Source organism: Rhinolophus sinicus, chromosome 4, assembly GCF_057876585.1.
Source record: "Rhinolophus sinicus isolate RSI-liver-muscle chromosome 4, RSI-T2T, whole genome shotgun sequence".
Taxonomy (NCBI): Eukaryota; Metazoa; Chordata; class Mammalia; order Chiroptera; family Rhinolophidae; genus Rhinolophus; species Rhinolophus sinicus.
Window position 1 is genome coordinate 42349132 of NC_142504.1, and position 15925 is coordinate 42365056.

General features: G+C 33.3%; 1 protein-coding gene across 7 annotated transcripts in view; it reads left to right on the forward strand.

The window, feature by feature from the left end:
- Positions 1-5268, forward strand: part of CACNA2D1 (calcium voltage-gated channel auxiliary subunit alpha2delta 1) — a 462827-nt gene extending 457559 nt beyond the window's left edge. For all 7 annotated transcript variants that reach the window (XM_019746896.3, XM_019746894.3, XM_019746897.3 and 4 more), the window contains one exon: positions 860-5268. In XM_019746896.3, coding sequence (XP_019602455.1) covers positions 860-976 — 117 coding nt within the window. In that variant the 3' untranslated portion in view covers positions 977-5268. The remainder of the gene's footprint in view (positions 1-859) is intronic.
- The last annotated feature ends 10657 nt before the right edge of the window (positions 5269-15925 follow it).

Consider the following 15925-nt stretch of genomic DNA (forward strand, 5'->3'; position numbering starts at 1 on the left):
ATTGGAAGATGAACCTTTGATTAGTGAATTCCTAAATGATGTTTAGAAAAATAATTAGATATGAGGGTTTTTCTATGAAATTCAATATATTAAAGGAATTAAAGGAAGTAGAAAATGTTACAGAATACAGAACCTCGGAATAAAAGATAAATAATAATTTTTCATTAGTAGGGAACCTAATGAGCCACTACTAGACAGTGCAGAATCCAAATGGGTATATTCATTATTACTTCATGATTTTCTAAACAAAATAAATCTCTTTTTCTAGCATAACTCCTTGTTCAGTATATATGTTTTCAGAGTGTCCATTCATTTATGATTCAAATACATTCTTTTTATTTTAATTCTTGATGAAGCTCCAGATGCTGCGTGTGTAGGATAGTATGTTCACCTTTGAAACTGGATGTAAGGAATATAGAAAATAAAAGTTTACTTCTCAAGTTTATTTGTTTTGTCAGTCCCAAAATGTGCCTAGTTGAACACAATTGCTAAAATCATAATTCTTGGGAATTATAAAACATTAAATTTTATTTTTATTTATTGTACTTATAATCCTATGAAAATGAGGGTTTTTTTTAATTTGGAAGTTGGTATATAACTCAAAATAGCACTCATCATTAAAGTATTTTCTTTCATAATCATCAGAATCTACAACTACAATTGTATAGCCTTCTAAATGGTACTAGGGAAATTGCTTTATCCAAAATCATTGAATAATAAAATCTAGGACAATGTAATTTATTTGTATTCAAATTAAAACAATGTATAAGGTGAGTTCAGAAGGGGGCTAAACATGGGGTGCTCTGGAAGATGTCTTACTATTTTTCAGGATTTTTCTTTATCCTTTTCTTTCCAACAGGAGGATTATACTGACTGTGGTGGTGTTTCCGGGTTAAATCCCTCCCTATGTGCCATCATCGGAATCCAGTTTGTACTACTTTGGCTTTTATCTGGCAGTAGACACTTCCAGTTATGACCTTCCAAAAACAAAGCTGCATAATTAAACTCCAGACCCTGCCAAAACATGAGCCCTCAATTGCATTAACGTAGGGTCAGTCCTGGGATCAGCAGAACACTAGCTGGGCCCATACCCTGGCGTACATCTAAGGCACAGACTCATAAGGCACCCACTGGCTGCATGTCAGGGTGCCAGATCCTTAACCTTGTGTGAATGCTGCATCGTCCATGTCTAACATCAAAGCAAAATTCTATATGTGCTCTACTGGGAAATTTGAGAGTCTGTTGTTGCATTATTGGTGGCTACATGTAAAAGGGCTCCCCACACAATTGTTTATGACTCATACAAGTTGTCTTGATTTTGACCTGGAATTTTGACTTGCTGCAATCCTTGTGGCTTGTTTTTTTTTTTAACCTAGAAAATCTCTAGGGGAAAAAAAGTTATTTATTTTGCCTTCACGGATTCTTCTGTTAAAAATTATTCCTGCTTTGAGTAGCTGTTGAAGTATATCTATCTATATATGTAGATATATAGATCCATGTCTATATATATGACGTGTTTCCCTGAAAATAAGACCTAGTTGGACAATCAGCTCTAATGCGTCTTTTGGAGCAAAAATTAATATAAGACCGCGTCTTATGTTATATTAGACCCGGTCTTTTATTATAGTAAAATAAAACTGGGTCTTATATTAATTTTTGCTCTAAAAGACACATTAAAGCTGATTGTCTGGCCAGGTCTTCTTTTCAGGGAAACAGGGTAGAGAGAGAGAACATTGATGTAATCTGTTGAAATAGAAATAATGGCTAATTTTCTATTTTAAAAAATGCCATGAATAAAATGCCTTATGAAGAATGGCTTGTCTGCCAAAAACATAACACAAATGGTGATCAGTTAAGTTTTCGTGGGGTAATGAATTGGTTGTTTGAAAATAACTAAGAAATCATTAAACTAAAGGTGCTTGAGGGTGAAATTTGAATATACGACATATTTCCTCATCAATGTAAGCCCTTAATAAGTGCTTCGATGTAATGTTCCTTTTGTTCACAGTAAAGTCTTGTAGTGCTAGCCAGATATTTCAAAATGCTCTAAGAAAAGCTTGTTGGGGGGAGGGAAAAATGTTTTTTCTTGTTATAAATGAACTTTGGTTACCAAGGGTATTTTGCATGATGCTGCTGCTATTATAACTTTCAGTTTGTTTTTCTCTTACAGTAGAGTATAGTCCATTGAAAAGTTAACTGAGTGACATTATTGTTATGTAAGAATCTGAACCTTGCAGTGTAATGCACTTGAGTCATCTTTTAAAATGTTGTTAAACTACTCTGAATATACTGTGCAATGTAAATGCTGAATGATTGGGTTAGGTAAATGGTGAAATGGGAATTAACGGATTTTATACAGATTCGTGCTTTTGCCTGAAAACCTATGTACAGATATTTTAAGTACATAAATCAGATTTGACACATTTATTTTTTTGAAGAGTACATATATGTTCTCAGTGAAGATTCATCTTAGGTTTCCTCTTTGTTCGTTTGAATAGTAGCACATACAATCCAAAAATTTCTGCTGCTGCTGCTGCTTTTGTCCCTCCATTTTAAATGGTATGATCAATTGACCAACATTTCCATGCAGTTTGGCGAGGGTTTTACAATAATCTGAACAAATAGGAAACCTTGAATCTATATGTATGCACATGAATACTTGATTATGAATATTCAAAATTGTTTTATACAGCCTCATTGGTGAAAATGCTCATTATAGTAAATCAGATATTTCATTATAGATTAATATGGAAGCAGAATATTATTTATGCTTTTAAAAGTTATTTTCAGGAGTAAACAGTATTTGAAGAAAGTGTTAACACAATGAATGTGTAACTCTAGTGATAGCGAATAATTCTGCTGAAGGATGGAAGTATGCAGATATTTTTTATGGTAAAATGCATTTGTTCTTTTTTTGAACATGCCAAATATCGGTGTGTGTATATGCTGGAAATTTTCTTATATATCATTTTAAGTCAGATTCTTACTAACATTATCCAGCATGCTTTAATATGCCCCACATATCAAAGATATAACCAATTATTTAGCATAGATTAAAAGAGATATTTGCATTGTCTTTAGCTTTGCATACATTTGTAATTCCTTCCCACCACCAATATACCCTAGGTATGGTTTGTGTATATTTCCTTATTTAAAATATCTTTTTTTATTTAAAAAAGGGGGGAGGGCGAGATAGAATCACTTTGCCAACTATTGTTCTAAGAGTTGACATCAGTTACCATTTCTAATGCATTGTTGTGATTTTGTAGTCTCAATTGTAACTGGTATTGACATTTTAGAAAACACCAAAGTGATTTTAAAAAATATGTCACTTCTCACTCTAGTAACAATATGTTTAAATCATGTTGTTTGTTAATTAACTATTTAAAATTTACTGTCAACTTTTGCTAGACTATTTTAAATCATGAAAGTGTTGGGAAGGAGATATCAAAATAGAAAATTATTTTAGTTTGTGTATATAAGTGAAACACATTAAAACAATTGAACTGCTTCCAGCATACAACAACTTCCCTTAAAATTATCTTTAAAATCTATTAAATATATTTCCATGGCTAATGTCACTGAAATAGTATGTTTTCATCAACTAATTATTGTTATATTAATCACAGTTAAACTTGGCATCTCTTGGCAGGGTCCTATTTGATTTCATTTGCCATCAAAATATATTTACATGCACGAGTCTGGCTATGATCCTTTATTTTCTGCTATAAAATAAACCTATATAGTATGACAACCACATACATGGTAATAAATTGGGTACGAATGTGTTCTCTGACTAAAATTTGTCCTGATGCTTAATACTAGTCTTTATGTCTTTAGCATACTTACTTTTTTATAAGATAGTAACACTCATCTCATCAAATTGTTATATTTAATTTAGGAATTTTTCTGTGAGTTCTAATTGTTGACAAGAACTTAAATTATAGCCTGTTATAAATATTGATTTTTAAAGATTAAACTATAAGAAATCAAGAAAAGAGCTTTTAAACTCTTTTCACTCATTTAATTTTTGCTATACTCATGAAGCTTAATGTAGTTTGTCATTAAAACAAAATTAAATCTTGCATTAGTGTTGAGTAACAGGAACAAATTTTGCATTAATGGTTTCTTTATATTTTCTTCATTTGAACAACCAGCATTACTGCCAAACAATCGTGGTCCATATTTGTAACAGGTTTTTAACATGACATAGTTAGCAAGTTTGATTGGAGAGATTTTTAGGTCCTGGTCTATAACATTTTAGTATGATCTTTTTTCATGTTTCTAATGCTTGAAGCGTTATTGCTTAACTTGGGGAAAAACAAAACAAAACAAAACATAACAGTGTTGCTGCCATTTGTAAGTTTTCTTATACTATTCCTTTTATTAACTTTAAAACTGGCCTTACTGGGTTCAAATAGGCAGTATCCCTTTTAAGTGACCTTTGCAACCCAAGTGTTACTTGCTTATTTGATGCTCTCTTGTATTTTCCATCACGTTTATATCTTTGTCTCCACCAAAGCTTAAATTCTATGTCTTAATTTAAAACTATAAACTATTCCACTAATCATGTTAATTGATATTAAAATGTCTAGAGGTATAGAGTTTGACCTAGTGAAACAAAATGGATGTTGTGACTTTTTTTTAAAGTGTAAAATAGAATGATTATTTCACTTGCCAACGATTTCAAATAATTTATTGTTATCTGGAACTTGTGTTGTTGTCCCATAGCAGAATGTTAATATTGCTAATAATCAGTGTACATTTCTGTAAAGAGCAAATCAATAAAACAAAAGCATCAAATGTTCAAAAAAATTCCAGAATTTCAAAGACTGAGACAACCCTTACCAATAGTTTCATGTATCTTATTTATATAGTTCACATAATTAACTCAAAGAAATTTTGCTGAGTCTAATGGGATACTGTCTTGTATAGATGCCAACTGAGTTTTCAGTGTGACCTGACAAGCTGTCTTTTTTGTTGTTGTTATGCTGTATGATTGTTGGATCATGCTTTTAAGGATACTTTCATTGAAATGCTCAGTGTGCATCCATGCAAAAGGCCGAGTGGCTTTGTGAACAAAAGATATCTTTTCTCCCCTTTATTATGTTCTCTTGACACTTTTGTGGAAATTAACTAGCCTGATAAAAACATTTTGTAAAAATTTGTACAATACTGTTATAAAAATATTTATAATCCCAGAAAATATTGTGTTAAATCTTGTGCAAAAACAGTATATTCAGAATAAAAGTTTATCATTTAAAGTCACCACAGTTTGGATTATTTAATTATTTAAAATCTAGTTGAAAGAGACCATATTCTTTATCACAAATATATTTTTAGAAAGCCAGCCTTCCTGTGGAGAGAATTCTAGATTGTGGAAATAAAGTTTGGGATTTCAAAAGTTCTACAGTTACAAACCTCAACTCTCAAACAAATGTACTTGCAACTACTTCACATAACTCTGACCCTTCTCACATATGCTTTTGCCATCAAAGCATTTAGGAATTTATTGCATCAGATTAGACTTCCATTGTATTAAAAAAAAAAAAAAATCCCTAGGCAAAAATATTTTCATGTTTTTTTAAAGATATCGGGAAAAGTTTGAAAGAAACAAGTTGGGATATCTGAAATGTACATACTTTTTATACACCTGACTAATATTTAAATATTTTTCCTAGCTATTTTATAGCAAATTGTAGCTGAGACAATTAAGTCTAGCAATAAAGACTTTGTTTTTGTTTATTCTTTTTTTAAACTGTTAGGTTCCTTTCACATTGATACCAGCTTACCAGCTGCCCACCTCCCAACCTCACCCCCGTGCTCACCTAATAATACAGTAATGAGCCTGATATTGAGTGGAATCTAGTATAATGTAAGCTTACTTTTCTTTCTGGGGACTCCCATAAGGGAGTCCTACACGGGGGAGGAATGTAGTATATGGGTACCAATGTTGGTGGTTACTAGAAAATCTGACTTCTAGTTTGTGATCAAGGCATTTTAACAGGAAAAACTCTGCTTAAAAGTGTAAAGTAAATAACGTTTGTTTTTTGACATATGGCTTTGGCTTCATTCTGTACCAATTTATCTCTTCAATCAATCTTCTTACTCCCCAGAGACCCTCATTTCCTCTATCAGTCATCTTGATGCCAGCCCTATCTCTTCCCTAGGGACTTTGCTTCATCAGTTCTTTCTCAGGCATACCCAGGCTCCCCTTTCTGCAGGCTTTTTTTTGCAAACATATTTCTTTCTGCAAACATATACAGAACACCTCTATTTAAAAACAAAACAAAAAACAAACAGAAAAATCAACATTTACTGCTGCCCCCTAGCCCTATTACTTCCTAGAGTTATACACCTAGAATTAAAATATTCCTTTGTACAGCTACAAACGTATTTTGGTAGTCTTATCTTTGCAATGTAATCAACTAGGCCTTAGAATTTTAGGCACATTGTTAACTCTGACCTTTAGTTTTGAGCTACCACTGAAAATTTTTAGTGACTGGTATGAGGTACTAATAAATTCAAATTTTGGGGTATTTGATTCTCAAATTCTTTTTTATCTTAAAGTGGACATATTCACAGAACACCTCCACAATTTTCTATAAATTGGTATACAACAATGCTGTTAATTTAATATTTTCTATTTAAATTGACTCAATTTTTAAAATAAACGTATTTAAGGGGGAAATTTAACATTATTGCCATAATTGGAAAACCAATATAATTTGCCATAAATAAGTAGGTATATCACATTAAAGTAGGTTCATATCTATTATAATGAAAAGAAAATAATACCATGCAGCATATGCCGGTGTCAAATGTGCTAGATTTAACATAACATTTCAACACATTTATTATAATGATAGATTAAGCAGTTTTTATATTTCTGCCACTACTAGTTTAAATGTAACCTGGACACAAAAACCTGTCTAAATTGTAATTATGAATACATTCAAATGACATTTATCAAAATTGATACTCTAATTTTTTTCAAAGTTTGAATTTTCCTAGTTGCATAGAGTTTTTTCAAAATGCTTTATCATATTCATAAGTTTTTTAGTATCTCAGGACCCTAACATATCATTAAATATTACTTGTAAGATTTTCACTGATACAAGGACAATGTATAATGTGCCTAGGTTAGAGTAAGATTGCCAATTCCCTATATTGGGAAGGACTGCTCTTTTCCAGATATTTGTTTAGTTTAAGAAAAAATGATCTTTCTTTTGTGAAATTATGGGATAGTTAGTAATAACTATTGTAAACAGTAAAGTTGGTAACAAACTTATGTCAGTTGTCATTACCGGTGTTCCAATCCCTCCATTTTTTAATTTCAAAATTATACTGACTATAAAATATCTAAATGTGGTAACTACAGCCCTAGCCCTCATCATGAAGGCAGTATAGCCAAGTAGAAACTGCAATCTATTGTTTATATTCAGACCTAACTTTACCACTTAATAGTTTTGGAACCATGAACAAATTAAATCATGTCTCCAAGCCTCAGTTTCCTCATCCGTAAAACAGAACAACTGTAACTACTATAACGAACTAACCGTAACTATTATAAGGTTGCCATGATGACAAAATTATGTAATTAATGTAAAGCACTTAGCAGACAGCCCAGCACTGGGTATGCATTCAACAAAGCCATTTCTTAGTATTATAAATTGTTACCACAGTCATCTTCCTAATAAGGTCCTAATATCTGCAATATTTGCACCATGTGCCATTTAAACTATTTACCCAATTTTTATTCAACTGTAGTGTTAGAAGTAGAGCTTATACAAGAAAAAAAAAAAAATAGTCCCTTATGGAACTACTGACTGGGAATATTGAAAATTTAATAAGCATTTACAATAGTGTGAGGTAAATGCTATGATATAGGAAATACATGTATCATGGGAGCTTACATTAGGCTAATCTGGATAGACTGATCTGGCCAGAGAAGGCTGCCATGATTTTGAGCTGAGGGAAGGAGGTAGCAGTACTGTAACAAACAGGAGAGTGTGTGAAAGCTGAGAGGTACGTGCAAGGAGCTGGAAATAGCTGATTATGAGTTCTATATGGCTTGAGAGGTGGGGGATAAGTAGCCAGAGATGAAATGGAAGATGAGGCTGGAGAGACAAGGGACCAGAACCTGGAGACCTCTCTGGATCACATGGGGTATTTAGGCAATGATCAGATTTGCAATTCAGGAAAACTCCTCTGAACGAAATGTAGGTTTCTGGTAGATGAACAACAATAGGAAGGGAGACCAGTTAAGAAACTATTGTTGAAATGAGAAACTTTTGTTGACTGGCATAGGGAGCTAGATAGAGAAATGTGGACTGACTTTAGAAATATTTGGAAGGGAAAAAGGAGAAAACTTTATGATTCATCCACTGTAATACTGAAAGAAAGGGGAAAAAAATTAGAATTACTCCCAGGGTTCTAAAGTTTAATATCATGGCTAGTGGTACAATCCCCTAAGTTAGGAAACGTTGGAGGGTGCTTGGGACAGGGTTGAGATAGGACAAGTTCAGAGGAGAAAATGAAAGATTGCACTTTAGAAATATTGTGAATGAGCTTTCGTATACTGCTGAGTATACAAAGATGAGAGGATCTGATTTCTACTGCCCAAGAATATATATGCCACGATAATGAGTCTCAACAATGACTGCCTTTTGAAACCCAACTAAGGTTTTGTTTGTTTTGTTATAAATGCTGATACGCAGAACCCACTCTAATTCAGAATCTCAGGTCATTCTACTGTGCAGCCTGCAATGCACTACCAGTGGGCATGTTAGACTACAAGTCTGACAATTCCGATACAGGTATTTCTGAAGTATACTTGATAAAACCTATTTATAAGTACATTATTTGTTCGATTTCAAATGAACCCCTTTTTTGAACATGTTTTTAAGAACACACCCTAAAATTCCAACTTAATTGCAATCTATTTGAAGACCGTACTTCTTAATCTATTTTTCTTTTTTGGGTGTAGATTATATAGCTGTATATAGCTAATAATCACGAAAGGTCTCATCGATTGTGCTTGATAAGCAGAACCACTGTTAGGACAATTTGTACTACAGGAAATTCTATTCATATTTAAGCCATATTAATGATATCAACTGTCTCAGAGAGTTGAACCACAGATTTCTATACACGTTATCAGAAAATTTGTCAATCAGATTCATTCTTATGGCAAATAATACTGCAAATCAGAATAAAATGAGGAAATGACATTAATTGACAATCTGGTTTCTGTACATATTATATTTAATTAAATAATGGCTATTCCTTAAGTAAATAAAAAACTAATCAAAACTTTTTTTTTAATTGAAGTTTAGTGGGGTGACAATTGTTAGTAAAGTTACATAGGTTTCAAGTGTACAATTCTGTAATGCATCATATATATATATATATATATATATATATATATATATATATATATATATATATATATATCACATTGTGTGTTCACCACCCAGAGTCAGTTCTCTTTCCATCACCATATATTGGACCCCCTTTACCCTCATCTACCACCCCCCTCTCCCCTTACCCTCTGGTAACCACTAAACTACTTTCTATGTCTATGAGTTTTTGTTTCTTCATTCGTTTGTCTTGTTCTTTTGTTGTTTTCAGTTTTATATACCACATATCAGTGAAATAATACGGTTCTCGACTTTTTTGTCTGACTTATTTCACTTAGCATTATAATCTCAAGATCCATCTATGTTGTTGCAAATGGTACTAATCCATCTTTTCTTATGGCATAAAAGTATTTAATTGTGTATATATACCACAACTTTTTTATCCATCCATCCATCCATCGAAGGACACTGGTTGTTTCCATGCCGTGGCCACCATAAATAGAGCTGCAATGAACATCAGAGTACATATATCTTTACAGATAAAGCTTTATGGATAAATATCTTCAGATTTTGGGGGTAGATACCCAGGAGAGGGATTGCTGGGTCATATGGTAATTCTATTCTTAATTATTTGAGGAACCCTGCACTGCTTTCCATAGTGGCTGCACCAATCTGCATTCCCACCAGCAGTGTATGAGGGTTCCCTTTTCTCCACAGCCTCTCCAACACTTGCTACTATTTGTCTTGTTGATGATAGCCATTCTGACTGGGGTGAGGTGATATCTCATTGTGGTTTTGATTTGCATTTCTCTGATGATTAGTGATGTTGAGCATTTTTTCATATGTTTATTGGCCATTTGTATGTCTTCTTTGGAGAAATGTTATTCAGGTCCTCTGACCATTTTTTTATTGAATTGTTTTTTGTTGTTAAGTTGTACGAGTTCCTTATGTATTTTGGATATTAGCCCCTTATGGGAGGCATTGTTTTCAAAACTCTTCTCCCATTCGGTTGGTTGCCTCTTTATTTTGTTGATGGTTTCTTTTGCTGTACAGAAGCTTTTTAGTTTCATATAGTCTCATTCATTTATTTCAGCTGTTACTTCCCTTGGCTTTGGAGTCAAATTCATAAAATGCTCTTTGAACCCAAGGTCCATAAGTTTAGTACCTATGTTTTCTTCTATGCAGCTTATTGTTTCAGATCTTATTTTAGGTCTTGGATACATTTTGAATTAATATTGGTACATGGTGACAGCAATCTAGCTTCATTCTTTTGCATGTGGCTATCCAATTCTCCCAGAACCATTTATTGAAGAGGCTGTCTTTTCTCCATTGTATGTTTTTGTCTTCTTTGTCAAAAATTACCTGTCCATATTTATGTGGGCTTCTTTCTGGGTTCTCAATTCTGTTCCATTGGTCTGTGTGTCTGTTTTTTCTGCCAATACCATGCTGTTTTGATTATTGTTGCCCTGTAGTACAAGCTGAAGTCAGGGAGTGTGATACCTCCACCACTGTTCTTTTTTCTTAGGATTACTTTGGCTATTCGGGGTCTTTTGTAGTTCCATACAAATCTGATGATTTTTTTGTTCTATTTCTTTACAAAATGCCATTGGGTTTTTAATGGCGATTGCCATTAAATCTGCATATTGCCATTTTAATTATGTTGATTCTTCCAAGCCATGTACATAGAATGAGTTTCCACTTCTTTCTGTCTTCTTGAATTTCTTTTAAAAATGTCTTACTTTTCAGCATATATGTCTTTGACATCCTTGGTTAAGTTTATTTCTGGGTATTTTATTCTTTTTGTTGCAATTGCAAAAGGAATTGTTTGTTTGTTTGTTTTTTATTTCTTTTTCTGATATTTTATTGTTTGTATATAGAAATGCAATGGATTTTAGTACATTGATTTTGTAGCCGGCAACTTTACTGTGTTCATTTATTGTTTCTAATAGCTTTTTGGTGTATTCTTTAGGGTTTTCTCTATATAGCATCATGTCATATGCAAAAAGTGACAATTTAGCTTCTTCATTCCCAATTTGGATGCCTTTTATTTATTTCTCTTGCCTGATTGCTCTGGCTAGGACTTCCAATACATTGTAGCAAAGCAGAGGTGATAGGGGACAGCCCTGTCGTGTTCCTGAACGTAGAGCAAACGGCTTCAGTTTTTCACCATTAATTATGAGATTAGCTGAGGGCTTGTCATATATGGCCTTTATATGGTAAGGTATTTTCCTTCTATACCTATTTTATTAAGTGTTTTAATCATAAATGGATGTTGTATCTTATCAAAGGCTTTTTCTTCATCAATTGATATAATCATATGATTTTTGTCCTTTATTTTGTTTATGTGATATATCACATAGATGTATTTGTGTATGTTTAACCATCCTTGTGCCCTAGGGATGCACCCCACTTGGTCCTGATGTATAATCTTTTAAATGCATTGTTGCATTCGATTTGCTAGAATTTTGTTTAGGATTTTTGCATATGTATTCATCAGAGATATTGGTCTGTAATTTCCTTTTTTGTGTGTTATCCTTACCAGGTTTTGGTATCAGAGTAATGTTGGCCTCATAAAATGAGTTAGGAAGTATTATCTCTTCTTCAATTTTTTGGGAGAGTCTGAGTAGCACGGGTACTAGATCCTCTTTGAATGTTTGGTAGAATTCACTAGTGAAACCATCTGGTCCCTGACTTTTGTTTTTGGGAAGGTTTCGGAGGACTGATTCAATTTCCTTACTGGTGATCAGTCTATTTAGATTTTCCAATTCTTCGTGATTCAGCCTAGGAAGGCTACATGTTTCTAAGAAGTTGTCCATTTCTTCTAGATTATTGAATTTGGTGGCATATAATCTTTCATAGTATTCTTGGATGGTCCTTTGTATTTCTGTGACGTCCGTGATAACTTCCCCTCTTCCATTTCTGATTTTGTTTATTTGTGTCTTTTCCTTCTTTACCTTAGTGAGTCTAGCCAAGGGTTTGTCAATTTTATTAATGATAAAAACTTTTAAAACCCACTTAAAAGATGAATATTTCAAACTGATTTCAGATTGCCTGTCCATCTTACTCCACAGAAGCAAGAGAGACCAGGTGATACATGGCAGAAATTCCAGGCTCTGCAGTCAGGCTACTTGGGTCCACATCCTAGTGCCCCAACTTGGGCATATTATGTAATATCTCTAACTTTCTGTTCCTTATATGTCTGATTTATACTATTGACTCCATAAATATTTCTACATGAAAACAATGATAACAGTCACTAGTTAATAGCTATTCAGGCCTCTACTTCTTATCTCAGAAGCTCAATCATTTTGATGCTGATGATTTCAGGAGTGCCTAGAGAAATTTGGCATAAAGAGGATTCCTCAGGTGTGCAGAATATTGCCAGAACGTCATAATTTCTACTGGGCACTAGGGATATAATGATGACAATGAGAAATACAAATCAGCACAAGGTGTAGGAGGGCACAGGGAGAAAATGCATCCAAACAATTACACAAATAAACATATCACTAACTCTAAAGGAAGACTTGGTTATAAAAGATCTTGGTAATAATAAGCTGATGACAAGGGGAAGAACAGGGCCTTATGGAAACTGAACTTGGTTTAGTGACTGGACTAGGAAGAAAGTAGAAGGAAGATCCAAACTGTCTTGGTGTCGTCATTAAAACAACTAGATCAATATCCCTAATGAAAATACATGCAAAAATTCCCAACAAAATATTAGCAAACCAAATTTAAGAACACATTAAAAGGATTATACACCATGATCAAGTAGGATTTATCCCTGGGATGTAGGGCAGCATCAACATACACAAATCGATAATTGCAATACATCACTTTAATAAAATGAAATATAAAAATGTTATGATCATCTCAGATGCAGAAAACACATTTGAAAAAATTCAACATCCTTTCATGATAAAAACTCTTGACATACTGGGTAGAGAAGGAACATACCTCAACATAATAAAGGCCATGTATAACAAATCCACAACTAATACTCAAAAGAGAAAAATTGAAAGCCTTTCCTCTATCATCAGGAACAAGACAAGGATGCCCACTCTTACCACAGCTATTCAGATTAGTACTGGAAGACCTAACTAGAGCTATTAGGCAAGAAAAAGGGGGTAGGGGGGAGGCATCCATAGCATAAAGAAAGAAGTAAAATTGTCATTTTTACAGATGATATGATTTATATATAGAAAATCCCAAAGACTCCACCAAAAAACTGTTGAAACTAACCAATGATCACAATAAAGTTGCAGGATATATAAAATACACATTCACAGTGGAATATTATTCAGCCATTAGAAAGAAGATATCCTGCCACAGCTCACATATGCATAATGGTCTTTGGGAGAACCTGACTTCAGAGAAGTACTTGGGTTGGCAAAAAGGAACTCCATGTCAATAATGGGCCTATACTTAAGTTTTTCTCAACAAAAAAATCCATTCCCCTATTCATTTTTCTTTCTTTTTTTCTTATTGCAAATTTTCTTGAATTTTTTCTGTGCTCAGTTTCGACTTGCTCTCCCACAATTAGTTCCAATCTCCCGAAATTTTATCTCCACGTCTCTAAAAATGCTTTTGATGACATTCCAATCTGTCAATTTCTATCTTCTTAAAACTTGAGACTTTTCTGTGTTGCATTGCTCCACTGGCTTCCTGCTCAGTCTCTTCCTCTTTCTACTCCTCAAGATCTTCCAACTTACCTGTTCCATAAATTTTGATGTTTGTAAAGTTTCATTCTTAGTTTTCTACTTATTTCATTCTAAATTCTTCATGTATCTGATTTTATTAAATTCATGTCTTTTTATATGCTACATGGTCCAAATTTCCAATTGCTATTGGATACTCATTTCTAGATGTCTTAAATACCTGCCAAGAAAATAACTATTAGCTGTATCTCAATATATACCTTTTGTTTTCAATTCTGCATCTCAAGTCTTAGAGAGGTCTAGACACCTAAACTAGAATCTTTAGTATCATGAAATTACTAAATTCTCACTAGCCTCCCTACCTTTGAAATGCATTTTGATTCTCCACTATTTCTCATATCCAGTGCTCCTTGCTTGCTTCAGAGTATATCAACTCTTGGTCCAATTAGTTTCCTTATTTTGGATTTCATTCCACTTCAATCCATACCTCATGATAGTTTTTTTATTTTTAATTTGCCTCTTATCACATCATTTCACTGTTTAAAAACTTTCAGTGACTCCCCATTGCCTATTAAATAAAATATAAATGCCTTAGAAGGACAGAAGATACCAATCAGGAGTTGACCTTTGCTTATATCTAACCTCATCTCATCACCCGTTTACCATCCCAACACCAAAAAAAGAAAAAAAATACAATTTTACCTCAAGTTCTACCAAATTACCTACAATTCTTCAAATACAACACAGGAATTTATAGTTCAGTGCCTGAACACGATTCCCACAATTTCTCCTACACCCCCTCTATTAACTGCTACTTATATTTCAATACCCAGTTCAAATGCTACTACTACTCTGGAGCCTCCTCTGATGTTCTAAAGCACAATTACACCTCCTTCTACAAACTACCATGATATTTGGAACATATCTCTGTTAAAATCTATGAAAATACTGTATATTTTTAAAAAGATAGTGTAGAATTTAGAATTTCTAAAAAGACTGGGTTCAATGGTAGCTTTGATTTTCACTGGTGTGACCTTAGGAGATTTACTTAACATTACAGTGTAAGTAACTACTGTAAATTGTCACAGCATAATTTCTTTTGTAATATTTAAAATGGTTATTAATGATATGGTATTGGCAGAAAATAGGGGCTTAATGAATAATAGCAACATTTAGTAAAATAAATACCCAATCTCCTAATAGCCATGGTCTTTCTGGTACTGCCACAATAACAAAGCTGCTTCTAGTAGTCAAATGTTTGGTTCATTTTTTATTAATATTTTCATCTCAGTTTAACTAATAGCTAAATTGTCCTACTTTTTAGAGGTTTTATTTCTCTCTCTAAGTTATGCTTCACTCTACCTAGTACAATGCCATGTCCTATCAGAAAAACCTAATAGAACACATCAGACTGTGTATCCCAGACTATCCCATCCATAACTCAAGAATCTACTTCTAATTTTTTTAAATTATTTTAGAATCCTAGAGTTTGGATAATATTGTAGAAGGGATCTGGTCACAGGGGTTGGATCAGAATTAACAATCAGAGTTCAGAAATTAGCAAAAGTGAGCCCGGCAAAAGTAATAGAGAAACTAGCAAATCAGATGGATCATTTTTTAAATAAAGTACAAGGATTGGAAAAAATAAACTGGAATGCAAAATTGGGATTCAGGAGAAAGTTTTTTTTAATGCATTTAGTTATTCGTGAACTCCTTATATTTCCCTAAATTCTAGGGTCAGCAGAGCCTCAAAAAAGACATTAAGTGGCTCTCAACTGATGGGAAGCTAGACAAGCTAGCCATTAGATAAGATAGGAACAGAAATCGAGTGGAAAGGAGTGACAAAGTTTGATTTTTTAAAAGAATTAGGGTGAGCAACAAGGGAGGGAGAAAAAATGTTAAATT